The 15,459-nt window shown below is 42.7% G+C and overlaps 1 protein-coding gene across 1 annotated transcript; it reads left to right on the plus strand.

The window, feature by feature from the left end:
- Nucleotides 1-13,473: 13,473 nt before the first annotated feature.
- On the plus strand, nt 13,474-14,562 carry TAS2R3 (taste 2 receptor member 3). Its single transcript, XM_003270828.3, has one exon. It carries the CDS (start codon nt 13,530-13,532, stop codon nt 14,478-14,480), a length of 951 nt encoding a protein of 316 aa, XP_003270876.1. The 5' UTR covers nt 13,474-13,529; the 3' UTR covers nt 14,481-14,562.
- The last annotated feature ends 897 nt before the right edge of the window (nt 14,563-15,459 follow it).

Genomic DNA, 15,459 nt, shown 5'->3' on the forward strand with positions numbered 1-15,459 from the left:
GTATACAAAATAGTAAACTTTCAGGCTCATTTGTGTTATGGCAAAGGGATAAATACGCTTTGGGAAGGTCTCCTGGTTTTTGTATACACTTCTATTACAATGTTGATTTGTCCACTCAATGAATTTACTGAGCATCACTGTATGTGAGACATTTATCCCATGTTTGTAAATATTGATTTTCTTACCGTTTTGCTCTGTAGACATGAAGGCAAGGACTGAATCTTCTGTTTGCCTGCACTTTAAACAGTGCTTTACATAGAATAGCCACTCAGTAAGCATTGATAGATGAATCATCCCAGTGGGATTCTAAGCTTCAGCTCAAATTGAAGGGAGTTGCTGAGCAGTGGTTAGTGTCTAACCTAAACATCTTTAAGACTAACCTACCTTCTTCATATCTTTTGTTTTCAGACAGTTTCACTAGTAGAATTGATGAAACATAGTTTACCAGCAATAAGGACCTGAAATATAATTAGAGATGAAATTGTTCATCTCCAGGTGATGCCACAGGAGCTCTGGTTCTATTCTTTCTCTGCCCCTCTTATCTGTGGGGAAAAGAGAGAGATCTGACTGTTACTGTGTCTATGTAGAAAGAAGTAGACATAAGAGACTCCGTTTTGTTCTGTACTAAGAAAAATTCTTTTGCCTTGAGATGCTGTTAATCTGTAACCCTACCCCCAGCCCTGTGCTTGCAGAAACATATGCTGTGTTGACTCAAGGTTTAATGGATTTAGGGCTATGCAGGATGTGCTTTGTTAAACAAATGCTTGAAGGCAGCATGCTTGTTAAAAGTAATCACCACTCCCTAATCTCAAGTACCTAGAGACACAAAACACTGTGGAAGGCCGCAGGGACCTCTGCCTAGGAAAGCCAAGTATTGTCCGAGGTTTTTCCCCATGTGATAGTCTGAAATATGGCCTCGTGGGAAGGAAAAGACCTGACCGTCCCCCAGCTCGCCACCCATAAAGGGTCTGTGCTGAGGAGGATTAGTAAAAGAGGAAGGCCTCTTTGCAGTTGAGATAAGAGGAAGGCATCTGTCTCCTGCTCGTCCCTGGGCAATGGAACATCTCAGTGTAAAACCTGATTGTATATTCCATCTACTGAGATAGGAGAAAACCGCCTTAGGGCTGGAGGTGAGACATGCTGGCAGCAATACTGCTCTTTAAGGCATTGAGATGTTTATGTATGTGCACATCGAAAGCACAGCACCTTTTTCTTTACCTTGTTTATGATGCAGAGACAGTTGTTCACATGTTTTCCTGCTGACCCTCTCTCCACTATACCCTATTGTCCTGCCACATCCCCCTCTCCGAGATGGTAGAGATAATGATCAATAAATACTGAGGGAACTCAGAGACTGGTGCTGGCGCGGGTCCTCCATATGCTGAGCGCCGGTCCCCTGGGCCCACTTTTCTTTCTCTATACTTTGTGTCTGTGTCTCTTTCTTTTCTCAAGTCTCTCGTTCCACCTGATGAGAAACACCCACAGGTGTGGAGGGGCAGGCCACCCCTTCATCTGGTGCCCAACCTGGGTCTAAGGGATCTATTCTATTTATTTGTGCTGACTGGATTTTTTCTTCCACTAATTTAATTTCTTTTGTTGCCTCTGGGGTTAATATTCTTTTACTGTTTAAGTCTGGGTCTCCCTTAAGATAGAGAACAAATTTGACATGGCATAAGTAGGAATGCCTAAAGTTGGCTGAATGCAATTAATATCTCCTAGCAATTTTTGAAAATCATTTAATGTTTTTAATGTGTCTTTTTTTATTTCTATTTTTTGTGGCTTAATTTTTCTATTTTCTATCTGCATCCCTAAATAATGAAAAGGAGTAGAGGTTTGAATCTTATCAGATGCCATTGCCAGTCCTGCGTTGGCAACCTCTGCTTACAGAAATGTGTAACAGTCAGTTAATTTGTCTCATTTCTGCAGCACATAAAATATCATCAGCATAATGAATGATATAACAATCTGAAAACTTGTCTCTAACTGGTTGAAGAGCTCGACCTACGAAAGTCTGACAAATAGTTGGACCATTAAGCATTCCCTGAGGTAACACTTTCCACTGAAATCTGGTGGCTGGTTATTATTTATGGCTGGTATAGTAAAGGCAAATTTTTCACAATCCTGCTCCACCAGAGGAATGGTAAAAAAGCAGTCCTTCAGATCAATTATAATTAAAGGCCAGTCTTTTGGGATCATGGCTGGAGAGGGCAACCTGGTTTGGATAGGTCGCATGGATTGAATTATGGCATTTACAGCCCTTAAGTCCGTTAACATACACCATCTGCCGGATTTTTTCTGAATTACAAACACAGGAGAATTCCAAGGCGAGAATGAAGGCTCAGTATGTCCCTTTTCTAATTGTTCATTTGCTAATACATGTAAAACCTCCAGTGTTTGTTTTGGTAGCAGCCACTGATTTATCTATACGGGTTTTTCTGTTTTCCAAGTTAATGGAATGGGTTTAGGAGGCTCTACAGTGGTATCCTAAAAAGGATACCCTATTCCTTTTCTTTCTTGATTTCTTTCAGTCTCAATTGGGACTTTAATGCCATTTTCATTTTTTCCTAGTCCCTTTCCTGGTATATATCCCATCTTAGTCATGATTTTTTGACTCGTGGGGCTGTGTAATGGAGTGGGCATAGTGATTTCCGCACCCCATTGTTATAATAAATCTCGACCCCACAGATTAACAGGAATTGAAGTAATCATTGGCTGAACAGTACTTTCTTGATTGTCTGGCCCTAAACAATGTAAAATCATAGTACTTTGATGCACTTCTGAGGCTGTTCCTACGCCACCAAGTCCTGTAACAGCCTTTTGTTTAGGTCAATTTTTTGGCCACTGATTTAAAGCAATGATAGAGACATCTGCTCCAGTATCTCCTAACTCTTCAAACTGTTTTCCTTGAATAATGGCCTTACACACAGGTCTGCTCTCTGAGACCTGACTTGCCCAATATGCAGCCTTTCCTGTCGGATCAGTGCTTCCAAACCCTCCTGTTCTTTTTATCTCACTGTTTCCAACCTTAATATAAGGCAGGAGTAATAACTGAGCAATCCTGTCTCCTGGACTGGCACTCCAAGGAATTGAAGAGCTAATAACCAGTTGAATTTCACCTTTATAGTCTGAATCAACCATACCAGTATGAATTTGAACTCCCTTTAGATTTAGACTTGATCTTCCTAAGATTAGTCCTACAGTCCCCTCAGGCAGTGAGCCATATACCCCTGTGGGGATTTTTTGTGGGGGCTCCCCTGGAAGGAGAGAGACTGCTTGTATAGTACATAAATCTACTGCTGCGCTGCCGCTTGTGGTGGGGGACAATTGTTGTATTGGGGTAACTGGCTCATTCCCTGAGGCACTTGGGACAGTGGGAGTAGTTGTCCCCGAAATCCCTGAGGAACAAAGGGCTGAACTGGGAATGCCTCAGTTTGTTGCGGGGCCTGAGGCTGCCACCTTTTCTCATTTTCCGACAATGGTTACCCATTTCTATCAAATTTAGAACGACATTGACTAGCCCAATGTTTTCCTTTTTTACATCTTGGACATAAGTCAGGTGGCTCTGTATCTGTTGTAGTAGTAGCTTGAATAGTTATATTTTGTTTATTTGAGACTGGGCAATTCTTTTTTAGATGACCAATTTGACCACAATTATAACATTTCCCCCAAATGTTCTAACTTGTTTTCCTAAAGCAACTCCCGTTATTGCTTGAGCCACGAGCATAGCTTTATGCATAGCTCCTCCTCAATCACAGGCTTTTACATACTCTGAGATTACATCTGATCCCGTGGGAACCTTGTTTTTAATGGCTTAATGGCTGATTGACACTCAGGATTGGCGTTTTTGTATGTCATCAACTCCACCCTGACCTTACGGGCATTCTCATCGGTAATTGACTTTTGAGCAACATCTTGGAGCCTTGCCACAAAATCAGGGTAGGGCTCTTTAGAGCCTTGCGTGTCTTATTGTATTGAATGAGGGGCAGGCAGTTCCTGGGTCTTGGATTTTTTCCTTGGCCCTAAGGCAGATAGCTCTAACTTGCTCAATGGCCTCATTTTGCATTAACGCTTGTTGACTAGTAGTGCTTCAATTTTGACCTGTTCCTAATAGTTGATCTGCATCTATGTTAACTGGAGGATTTTGGCAGCCCTATTTCTTTGGACCGACCTGTTGTTGTGCCCCATCAATCCACCAAGTCTTAAATTGTAAAAATTGAGAGGGTGAGAGAGACGATTTGGCCAGAACTCCCAATCATAAGGAATGAGTCTATGTCCATGAGCAATGGAATCTAATAATGTCCTCATATAAGGGGAGTTGGGTCCATACTGTTTTACTCCCTCTTTCATATCTTTTAGCATTTTTATAGAAAAAGACTCATATCTGGCCTCAGCTAGGGGAGGCTCTCCCTCTTGGGCCCCTTCTCCAGGTGGTATCGGTTCTAATATTACTGGGAATTGCCACGCCTCAATATCTCCTTGTTTTCTTGCCTCATCAATAATTTTATGTAATGCGCCACCCTGCCCACTAGGTGGTGCTGTAGGATTAAGTCTCATAGTGGGCGGCTGAGGGTATGGCGCCCTGCCCTGTGGTGCTGGGAACATTCTCGGTTGTCCATACTGATTTTCTGGGGGCGGCCGATACTTAAGTTCGGCTGGCGGCCAGTATTGATAGGCTAGTGGCAGTTGGGTCTTATTTTCTACCGGCTGATATTGTGGATACTGTATTTGGATTGGTATTACCGTGATAGAGACTCTGTCTTTCTCTATTTGATATTCTCTTGGGGTTTGTACTTGTCTAACTTGCATTTGAGGTTGCAATGTTACAGGCACCTGAACTGCTGGAAGAGGAGTTGGCCCTCGTGGTTTAGACTCTGATGGCCCCGCTAATTCTGGACCTTTTTCTTCTAATTTTAACATTTCAGTATATATCACCTCCTGTAATTGATTATAGTCAACATTTTGTGTTGACTGAGCCTTTACCGGCTCTGCTACATATTCACAATGTAAACTTTCCTTTCCTTTCCGAGATTTTATCCCTGCCTCTTCTTTACAATCTATTACATAGCTTTCAGGGGCATCAGAAACTGAAACGCTATATTCTTCTGTTTGAAATGGTTCTAAAGCTAATAATGACCCAATCCTTCCATACTGTAAGTGGGAAGATTTTACCCTCCCTACTTGCTTGTTTTAATTCTTTGCCAATTTTTTCCCAATCTTTTAGATCTAAAGTTCCCTGTTCTAGAAACCATGGGCAAAATTTTCTATTGTTTGAAATAATGTGATTAGATTTTTTTTGTAGAAACTCTAACTCCCCCTTTTTTTAAAAGAATTTTAATAGAGTTGAGATGAGAGGCGTATTTACTTTTAATTTGCCCCATTGTGGCTTTTTCCGAGCGCACAAGCTTACCGCAAGGCTGACTGTAGACGTACTTGGGAATCTCTCGTTGACTTGTCCTCAATGACCACGCTCGAGCGTACCTTCACCCTAGAGAAAAGCACCCACGTTGGGCACCAGGTGAAGGGGTGGCCTGCCCCTCCACACCTGTGGATGGGGCATTGATAGATGAATCATCCCAATGGGATTCTAAGCTTCAGCTCAAATTGAAGGGGGTTGCTGAGCAGTGGTTCGTGTCTAACCTAAACATCTTTAAGACTAACCTACCTTCTTCGTATCTTTTGTTTTTGGACAGTTTCACTAGTAGCATTGATGAAACGTAGTTTACTAGCAATAAGGACCTAAAATATAACAGAAATGAAATCGTTCATCTCCAGGTGATGCCACAAGAGCTGCGGTTCTATTCTATCTTTCTTTGCCCCTCTTATCTATCCTTTTAGAGTCTTCTTCAGAACTCTTGGGGAAGGTAGAAGAGGATCCTCTTAACCACCTCTGTCAGTGCCTCCCTTAGAGCCTTAGGTCCTACATTTTCCTTTTATTTTTCCACATGGATCATTATGTACATCATGTAATCTTACTTTTTATTACAAGATTCAGGAAATTTTAGAATACTAATAATTTACCAATAAAGATGAAACAGTAACTCAGTTTTTCAGTGCATCTTTTGCTCTTTAAAGTTTGCGTCAGCCCTCTCAAGATCTGCTTGCCAGTTTGCTGCTGTATCCCAGAGGTTGGCTGCCACTGTGCAGGTTGTTCTGTTCAAATGGTAGAAGTCTCTCATACTGTCTAGGCCACTCTGTCTCCAGTTTGGCCTCTGACCCAGCCTATATATTTGCTCCCCAGCCTACATGTTCTGTCCTCTCTGCCTGAGAGTACGAGTACAGTGCTAACTGCAGCTTAGGTCATATTGGACTTTATTAGGTTCAGAATTCACAAGCTATGTTATAGGTCCGTGACTTTTTTGTTTTAAGGTATTTTCTGCACACGAGTAGCTTTTTTATACTTACAATGCATTTTGGTTGAGGAAAGATGGAATTTTTTAGCTTTATCCTCTCCTTGCTCAGAACAGTAGAAAATTCATTGCTGTTTTCTCCTGCCAGCCATCTTTCTTTCTCCTGCAGCTGGGACAGTTAATCAGCATATTAACTCTGCTCTCTTAAGTTCACACATTAAAACTGCCTGGTGATGTAGTCTTTATTCCTTTATGCCACCTTCCTTAAGCAAAATTGGGAAGTGTATAAAATTTATCTTTTGAGCAACTCTATTTCTTCCATCAGCGCAGCAGCTTTTATACTCCTTAAATGTTGTGAGAAATTATGCAGATTAACTGTCCTGTTTAAGCAGGGTGATAAATCTCTGCTTTGGGAAAATGACATGGTGAACAAAACAGCTTAATTACCAACCTGGAGCAGTTTCTCAGTCCAGAATGCAGGGGTGGAAGAGGATGCTGTGCTGGATCACTGTGAGCCCAGGGGCTCTGCTTTAAACTCTCCCCTGGAGGTTGCCTCTTCTCTCGATGCCTCTGAAAGGCTGTGGAGCCGAAGCAGTGGTCCTTTATCAGACTTAGGTGTATAGCATGCAGTCCTCAGCATGCGTATGATTCCAGCAGAATGATTCTCGCCTCAAGTCAGTCAGACTTGCTAGGGAAACTTTGCCCACCCCTGGGAAGCCCTATCTGCTGAGAAACTTTCTTTCTGCTCCCTAGCTGGTCTAGGAAGAGCGCATTTGGAAATATGATAGCAGTAAATAGCACTAAAAGACTAGGGATCTTCTAAACCAAGTTTTGGGTCTTGCATTTCCCTTTTTGATGTCATAGTGTCAGGGAATAAACCTCAGAAAACTGCACTGTGACCTCGATTTGGAGGTTTCCTGTTAAATGGTAAGATGAATAGTATACCTAGAAGAATGGGAGAAAAAGTTTCAAACAGTATGTCTAGGGTATCCCATTTTTGAAAAAGAAGTTGTAATGAAGATAGGCTTAATGTCTGCAGGGAGAAACATGAGGATGTTGTTATCTCTAGAGAGGGTGATTATACGTGATTTTCCTTGTTTCTTTGCAGTTTTATATATATATATATATTTTAGCATTGAACATATTTTACTTTTATAATAAGAAAAAAATAAAACTTTTTATTTGGGGAAAAAAATCTTTCCATTATTTCTGAGCCAGACTTACTTTACTCATTCACTTTTAGTGAGTACCACTTCACTGGATATGAACAAGAAAATCATTTATATATTTTCCCCCCACCATCTGTATTTTAGCATCTCATGCTTTTATAATTCATTCATCTGTTAATACGTGTACACAGCCCAAAATGATTTACTTTAAACACCAACCTAGCCAGGCGCGGTGGCTCATGCCTCTAATCCCAGCACTTTGGGAGGCCGAGGTGGGTGGATGACGAGGTTGGGAGATCGAGACCATCCTGGCTAACACGGTGAAACCCCATCTCTACTGAAAATACAAAAAATTAGCTGGGTGTGGTGGTGGGCGCCTGTAGTCCCAGCTACTCAGGAGGCTGAGGTGGGAGAATGGCGTGAACTCTGGAGGCGGAGCTTGCAGTGAGCTGAGATCATGCCACTGCACTCCAGCTTGGGTGGCAGAGCCAGACTCCATTTCAAAAACAAAACAAAAAAACAAAAAAAACCCAACCTATATGAGATCTACTTTTTGCTGCCTTTACAGTTCTCAAAGAATCAATCATTTCTTAAAACACACTGGACATTTAATTCAAAGATAATCCAAAAACACCAAAGATATATTTCTGTGGCAGTTTTGGCAATAGAGTATACATTTCTTTAGGAATTACTTGTTATTGCAATGTGGATTACAGCCTAACTTTTGCAGCCAAATTAGGAGAAATTAGTGCTGTTTTCACTTTGTTCCCAAATGAGATCATGGCAATTCTTGAAGGCAGGGTTTTCTTTTACTAAAGCCACCCTTTTTCCCCAATCTAACTCAGCCTCGCACAGTGACGTGGAGATTGATAAATGTTTGTCATTCAGTTAGGTGGGACTTGAAAAGAAAATGAGGGCAGGATCACTTTGCTATTTTTCTGTTAGAGTTTGCATAATATTCTGTGAAGATTTGTGGGAGTGACAGCAAGAAAATCTTTGTGGAAAATGAGAGGCAAGTCCAAGGTTAATGAATTACAGGGAAATCTCTTAAAGATGTAACAATAATCATATTAATGACTGTCATTTCTCTTCTGATTACTATGTGCTGAGCACTAAGTTAAGTACTTTTTATCATTGTCTCATTTAGCCATTATCCTAAGAAGAAGGTACAATAATCCCATTTTACAGGTGAGGAAACCCAAAACTGAGAGAGGATAAATAACTTGTCAAAGTCATGCATCTTCCAAGATGCACACCTGGAGTTTGAACTCAGGTATGTGAAGTTTGCATTTTGCTTTCTGCCCAATGCCTGCCTCCACTTGCATTCATTCTCCACTGGCCCTCCATATCCACAAATTCCCACAACCAACTGTATTTGTCTGTTTTCACACTGCTATGAAGATACTACCTGAGACTGGGTAATTTATAAACAAGAGAGGTTTAATTAACTCACAGTTCCACGTGGCTGGGGAGGCATCAGGAAATTTATGGTCATGGCGAAAGGTGAAGGGGAAGCAGGCACCTTCTTCACAAGGTGGCAGGAGAGAGAGGGCACAGGGGAAACTGCTACTTTTAAAACCATCAGATCTGGGGAGAATTCTCTCACTATCAGGACAACAGCATGGGGGAAACCACCTCCATGATCCAGTCACTTACCAGGTCCCTACCTTGACACGTAGGGATTACAGTTCAAGATGAGATTTGGGTGGGGACATAACCAAACCATATCATCTTGCCCCAGCCCCTCCCAAATCTCATGTCCTTTTCACATTTCAAAACCAATCATGCCTTCTCAACAGTCCCCCAAAGTCTTAACTCATTCCAGCATTAACTCAAAAGACCAAGTCCAAAGTCTCATCTGAGACAAGCCAAGTCCCTTCCACCTATGAGCCTGTAAAATAAAATTAGTTACTTCTAAGATACAATGAGGGTACAGGCATTGGGCAAATGTTTCCAGTCCAAATGGGAGAAATTGACCAAAATAAAGGGGCTACAGGCCTCATGCAAGTCTGAAACCCGGCAGAGCAGTCATTAAATCTTAAAACTCTGAAATCATCTCCTTTGATTCCATGTCTCACATATAGGCCACCCCAGGGCATGCTGATGCAAGAGGTGGGCTCCCACAGTCTTGGTCCTGGGCAGCTGCCCCTGCATTCCTGTGGCTCAGCAAGGTACAGGCCCTGCGTCCGCTTTCACGGGCTGGTGTTGAATGCCTGCAGCACTTCCAGGCACATGGTGCAAGCTGTCAGTGGATCTACCTTTCTGGGGTCTGGAGGATGGGTGCCCTCTTCTCACAGCTCCACTAGGCAATGCCCCAGTGGGGACTCTATTCGGGGGCTACAACTCCACATTTTCCTTCCACACTGCTGTAGCAGAGGTTCTCCTTGAGGGCTCCTTTTAGCCATGGCTGGTGCTGGATCCCCTGGGATGTGTGGAACGAAGTCCCCAGGCTGCATAGAGCAGATGGGCCCTGGGCCTGTGATAGGAGGGGCTGCCGTGAAGGTCTCTGACATGCCCTAGAGACATTTCCCCATTGTCTTGACCATTAATATTTGGCTCCTTGTTACTTATGCAAATTTCTTCAACCAGCTTGAATTCCTCCTCAGAAAGTTGGTTTTTCTTTTCTACCACATGGTCAGGCTGCACATTTTCCAAACCTTTATGCTCTGCTTCTCTTAAACATAACGTTCCATTGGGCATCTGCTGCTATATGTCATGCACCCATATAGGACCTGAATGTAGGGATGAATATAACAGGATTCCTGCACTGAAGGAATTCACAATTAAGCTTATGGGGGGTTAGGGAGGATAAGCAGAAACTTTCGTAGCTAAGAGTGATAGGTGTGAGGAATAGCTAAGAAGAGAATAGATAGGTTAGCTCTCAGCAGAGGAAACAGCATGAGCAAAGATCCAGAAACAAAAGTTTATGAAACAAAGGTGAGGCATGGAAAGTGGGTTGGGACTAGATAGTAAAGGGCCTTGAAAGCTTTCAGAGAACTTTGGCAATGGGGAGCAATAGAAGGTTTGAAAACAAGGACATCTTATCAGAATTGTGCTTTAGAAGAACAACAAAGACAGAGTGAAGGGCTAGAAGGAGAAAGCCTAGAGGCAGTTAGGAAGCTCTGTAATAAGCCTAGAAAGGTTAGCAAGAGTGGGGAGGAGAGGTGAGGGGCGTTTGGGATTCAAACTGATTTGACAAATAGTAATTGTGTACCAATTTTGTGCCAGACCCTGTGCTAGGCTCTGTGTTAGAGATACTGCAGAGAATCACTTACAGCTTCTGCCCAAGATGTAGTGGGGACACAACCACTATTGCTAAGAGGAAATGCAATTCAGAGGTGGTTCTGAGGTTCCTGCATGGAGACGTGTGGATAGTAGCACTTCATTTCTGAGTTTATGGAACATGGATGTGGGAGCAGAGTTGAGAGGGGGAAAGATAATGAGCTTAGTTTTGAATATGGTTTATCTGTAGACTTTCTAACTGCTCCTTGGCAGAGTATTAATTATATTAGTCTGGAGTTTGGAGGAGAAGTTGAGACAGGAGTGATTATTCTTTTTCTTCTGCCAAACACATTATAAACTGGTTTATGAGGTAACTTATTTTCTTTGTTTTTTATTTTTTAATTTAATTTATTTATCCTTTATTTATAACATATGTATGTATGTTGGAGTCTCGCTCTGTCGCCCAGGCTGGAGTGCAGTGGTGCGATCATAGCTCACTGCAGCCTCAAACTCATGGGTGCAAGTGATGCTCTCACCTTGGCCTCCTGGGTCGCTGGGATGATAAGCATGAGCTACCATGCCTGGCTGCGAGATAACTTTAAAGCATTCTAGCTTTCTGTTGTAGATTCTAGCTTTCTGTTATAGAAAACCATATCATAGAAAAGATTTCCAGTTGCCTACCTGTTTTATGATGCACCTGGGACTTTGCCTTAATCATGTATGGTAGGAGACAACTGCTTTAATCATGTCACACAGACAACTGCTTTGAAAAAAGAGTCTTTTATTTCACAGTTCCCAATAGGAGGTGGCATGCTATGCCATGCAAGGCAGCTCAGGGATGCACTGGAGTTAGTCAGGAGGAAGAAGGAGAGGGGAAAACATGAGCCAGAGCCTTTGTTGTGCTTTTCATAGGGAAGCAATGAGTAAGGCACTGGTGGAATGCTGAGCAAGTTTAGGATCGGGTAGTTTGAATAATTTCAGCAGGCTGCAGGCTCTCAAGATGGTCCCTAGTTATCAGGTGCCTGGCCCTGGGGTGATTGAAGGCAAGGTCATAGTGTCCTGGGCTCATCATTTTCTACCTCCTAAGCAAAGGAGATAGACAGGAGGGGCAGTATGGATTCAGGATTGGCTGGTTTGCTTATCAAAGGTGTTTTCTCAGGCAGGTTGTTTGCTAACTCTAGGAATTAGCTAACCTTGGGAGGGCATGCCCTCTCTGGGTCTGCAAGGTCCAAAAGTGTCAAAGCATAAAATACAGAAAATAAACATGATTAATGCACTACCCAGTATCTATTGTCCCTTCTGTATTTATAGAACCCAGATGTGACAGGGCGCACAGCACATGTACTGCATTCCTGTTCTTTTCACTTAGGGGTTGCCAAGGGGCTATAGGCAGAAGTCACTTGGTGATGCTCTCAGGGAACTTTTTATATGAGTTACTATTGAGAGGTGTATCCTGTGTGCTTCCCCAGACTCTCGTCCTACAGCATTTTCTTTTTTGTCTGAAATGTGGACATTTCATGGCTGGATTTCCAGTTGCCATCTTGGACCATGAGGCCATCTTCAGAATGGAAGATAGAAGAAGCTGGGATCTGCGATCACCATGCAACCACCATACCAGCCTGGACAGTTTGCCTCTGGACTGCTTTGGGAGACAAAAATATACCTCTCCTCTAAGCCACTTATTTGTGTTGTGTACTTAAACCTAATTCTTTCTTATTCATACATTGTTGACTTTATCTCCATATACATGAGCAACTCTTTACTCTTATCTTTCTCTTACATGACCTTTCACGGCAAGTAGAAGTAAAATCTTTTCTTTATTCCCACAATCCTTTAGGTTTTAAACTAATGTCTCATTAAATTTAGGGAAGGGAGTGGGACATAAAAAGTACACAAACCTTAGCAATTAGCTTTAAAAAGAGTCAACATAAGCATACTTTAATATAAGCTACGTACTGTTTAATTCTGCATATAGTCCTGAATGAAGATCCTTAATTAATAGCCCCTTGTTAAATAGAGGAGCTCTTAGGTTAAGAACAGAAGTATTGTTCTTATGCCTCCCTTGGCAGTATTGTAGAAGACTAGCAATCCAGAGTGGGTCTGAGACTTCCACTGCAAGTCCAAGATCGGGATGTAAGCTTGGCCACTTTCTGGTGAGGCTTCTCTTGCTAGCTTGTAGCTTACCACCATCTCTCTGCATGTAAGCCAGGCTCCAAGGGGCATGCCTTTTAATTCTAATCCATGATCAATGGCACTGAACTTTTACAATTTTATGCACTTAAACCTCACTCCAGGTGGATAGTGGCTCCTGGTGGAATTCCTTTTCTGTATCTCTGAGTCCTCCCTCCTGAGGAATGAGACTTTTTACTCTTCTGAGTAATTCCGAGCCTCTTCCATTTGGTGCCGCTCATATTTTGTTTTGGGTGACTCAGAGCCCTACACCCTTTGAAACTGAGTCCAAGTCCTCCATCATCTTTGTGACCTAGATCTCTTCCTTCTCTATGTGACACTGGACACTACTCATTTGCATTTTAGCAAAGCGCTGCAAAGTTTAGGTTCATAGATGGAATGTGACAATCCATATCATCTGTGAAGAGGACAGATTAATCTGAAAGAGCCAGAGAGGATTCCCTAAATTGTGCTCTACGACAGACTAAATTGGGCAGAGACAAGAGACAGGTACAGTGAAGCAACAGGTAGAAGAGTAGATCAACGAGAAAAATATCGAATCAGTGAGGAGATTCTATATATCAAGAGAAAGAACAAAGATCAGGGCTGCCTAATTGCTGACATGATGGGACTCACCGAGGGGGTGTTCCTGATTCTGTCTGGCACTCAGTTCACACTGGGAATTCTGGTCAATTGTTTCATTGGGTTGGTCAATGGTAGCAGCTGGTTCAAGACCAAGAGAATGTCTTTGTCTGACTTCATCATCACCACCCTGGCACTCTTGAGGATCTTTCTGCTGTGTATTATCTTGACTGATAGTTTTTTAATAGAATTCTCTCCCAACGCACATGATTCAGGGATAATAATGCAAATTGTTGATGTTTCCTGGACATTTACAAACCATCTGAGCATTTGGCTTGCCACTTGTCTTGGTGTCCTCTACTGCCTGAAAATCGCCAGTTTCTCTCACCCCACATTCCTCTGGCTCAAGTGGAGAGTTTCTAGGGTGATGGAATGGATGCTGTTGGGTGCACTGCTCTTATCCTGTGGTAGTACCGCGTCTCTGATCAATGAGTTTAAGCTCTATTCTGTCTTTAGGGGAATAGAGGCCACCAGGAATGTGACTGAACACTTCAGAAAGAAGAGGAGTGAGTATTATCTGATCCATGTTCTTGGGACTCTGTGGTACCTGCCTGCCTTAATTGTGTCCCTGGCCTCCTACTTTTTGCTCATCTTCTCTCTGGGGAGGCACACACGGCAGATGCTGCAAAATGGTACAAGCTCCAGAGATCCAAGCACTGAGGCCCACAAGAGGGCCATCAGAATCATCCTTTCCTTCTTCTTTCTCTTCTTACTTTACTTTCTTGCTTTTTTAATTGCGACATTTGGTAATTTCCTACCAAAAACCAAGATGGCTAAGATGACTGGTGAAGTAATGACAATGTTTTATCCTGCTGGCCACTCATTTATGCTCATTCTGGGGAACAGCAAGCTGAAGCAGACATTTGTAGAGATGCTCCGGTGTGAGTCTGGTCATCTGAAGCCTGGATCCAAGGGACCCATTTTCTCTTAGAGTAACAGAGGGCATGGGGTGGAGACTGTGAGCCTTTTGGCCTGGCTCAAGACTATAGGACTCTTCCTGACCCTCCTGTGATACCAGTTCCATAACATCACTAGGAGAGAAACACTGACTGCTTTGCCCCTGGTCCCTGGGACCTGTTCCAAGGTGAAAGCCATGCTTCTCACGGCCTCTCTCTGTATGGTGGTTGTGGAGGTGGGGAGGGTGCAGGAATAGTAGTCTTGGAAATGACAATGTTGTAAGAACACTCTCACTATAAACACACGGTGCTGTATTTTAATAATCATCAGCTCAACATAATGAGTCTGATTACTAGTTTCAGCTTAAATTAGATACTAACAGTGATAAACATAAAATTACATAGTAGACTTGAAGGAAAGAGCAAAAGCTTTGCGGTCCTATAGACGTGGGTTTGAATTCTGATTCTGGCCAAGGTTTTTGGCCTCCGGTGAGTTACTTTAATTACCTGTCTGATCCCCTCTTCTGATCCCTACTGGCCATTTTAGCACAGTGTGTTATGTACAGTACTCAGTAAGTGAAGGCTATTATTGTGCTAATATTGGATTGTGCAGCAACAGCAATTTCCATATGATTCCAGTTCCCACAAACCCGTTGTGTAATGATGAAAACAGTGGAAAGAAAATCAAGACCTTTAGATTCTAGATTCCAATTCAATCTTGCCTTTCATGATCATTTTGCTAAAGTACATTTTTTTTTTTTTTTTTTTTTTTTTTTTTTTTTTTTTTTGAGACGGAGTCTCGCTCTGTCGCCCAGGCTGGAGTGCAGTGGCGCAATCTCGGCTCACTGCAAGCTCCGCCTCCCGGGTTCACGCCATTCTCCTGCCTCAGCCTCTCCGAGTAGCTGGACACAGGCGCCGCCACACGCCGGCTAATTTTTGTTTTTTAGTGGAGACGGGTTTCACCATGGTCTCGATCTCCTGACCTCGTGATCCGCCCGCCTCGGCCTCCCAAAG

Source organism: Nomascus leucogenys, chromosome 13 (assembly GCF_006542625.1).
Source record: "Nomascus leucogenys isolate Asia chromosome 13, Asia_NLE_v1, whole genome shotgun sequence".
Taxonomy (NCBI): Eukaryota; Metazoa; Chordata; class Mammalia; order Primates; family Hylobatidae; genus Nomascus; species Nomascus leucogenys.

Bases quoted from the DNA above. Each gene is read 5' to 3' on its own strand.
- TAS2R3 (XM_003270828.3), top strand. From the start codon at position 13,530: ATGATGGGACTCACCGAGGGGGTGTTCCTGATTCTGTCTGGCACTCAG.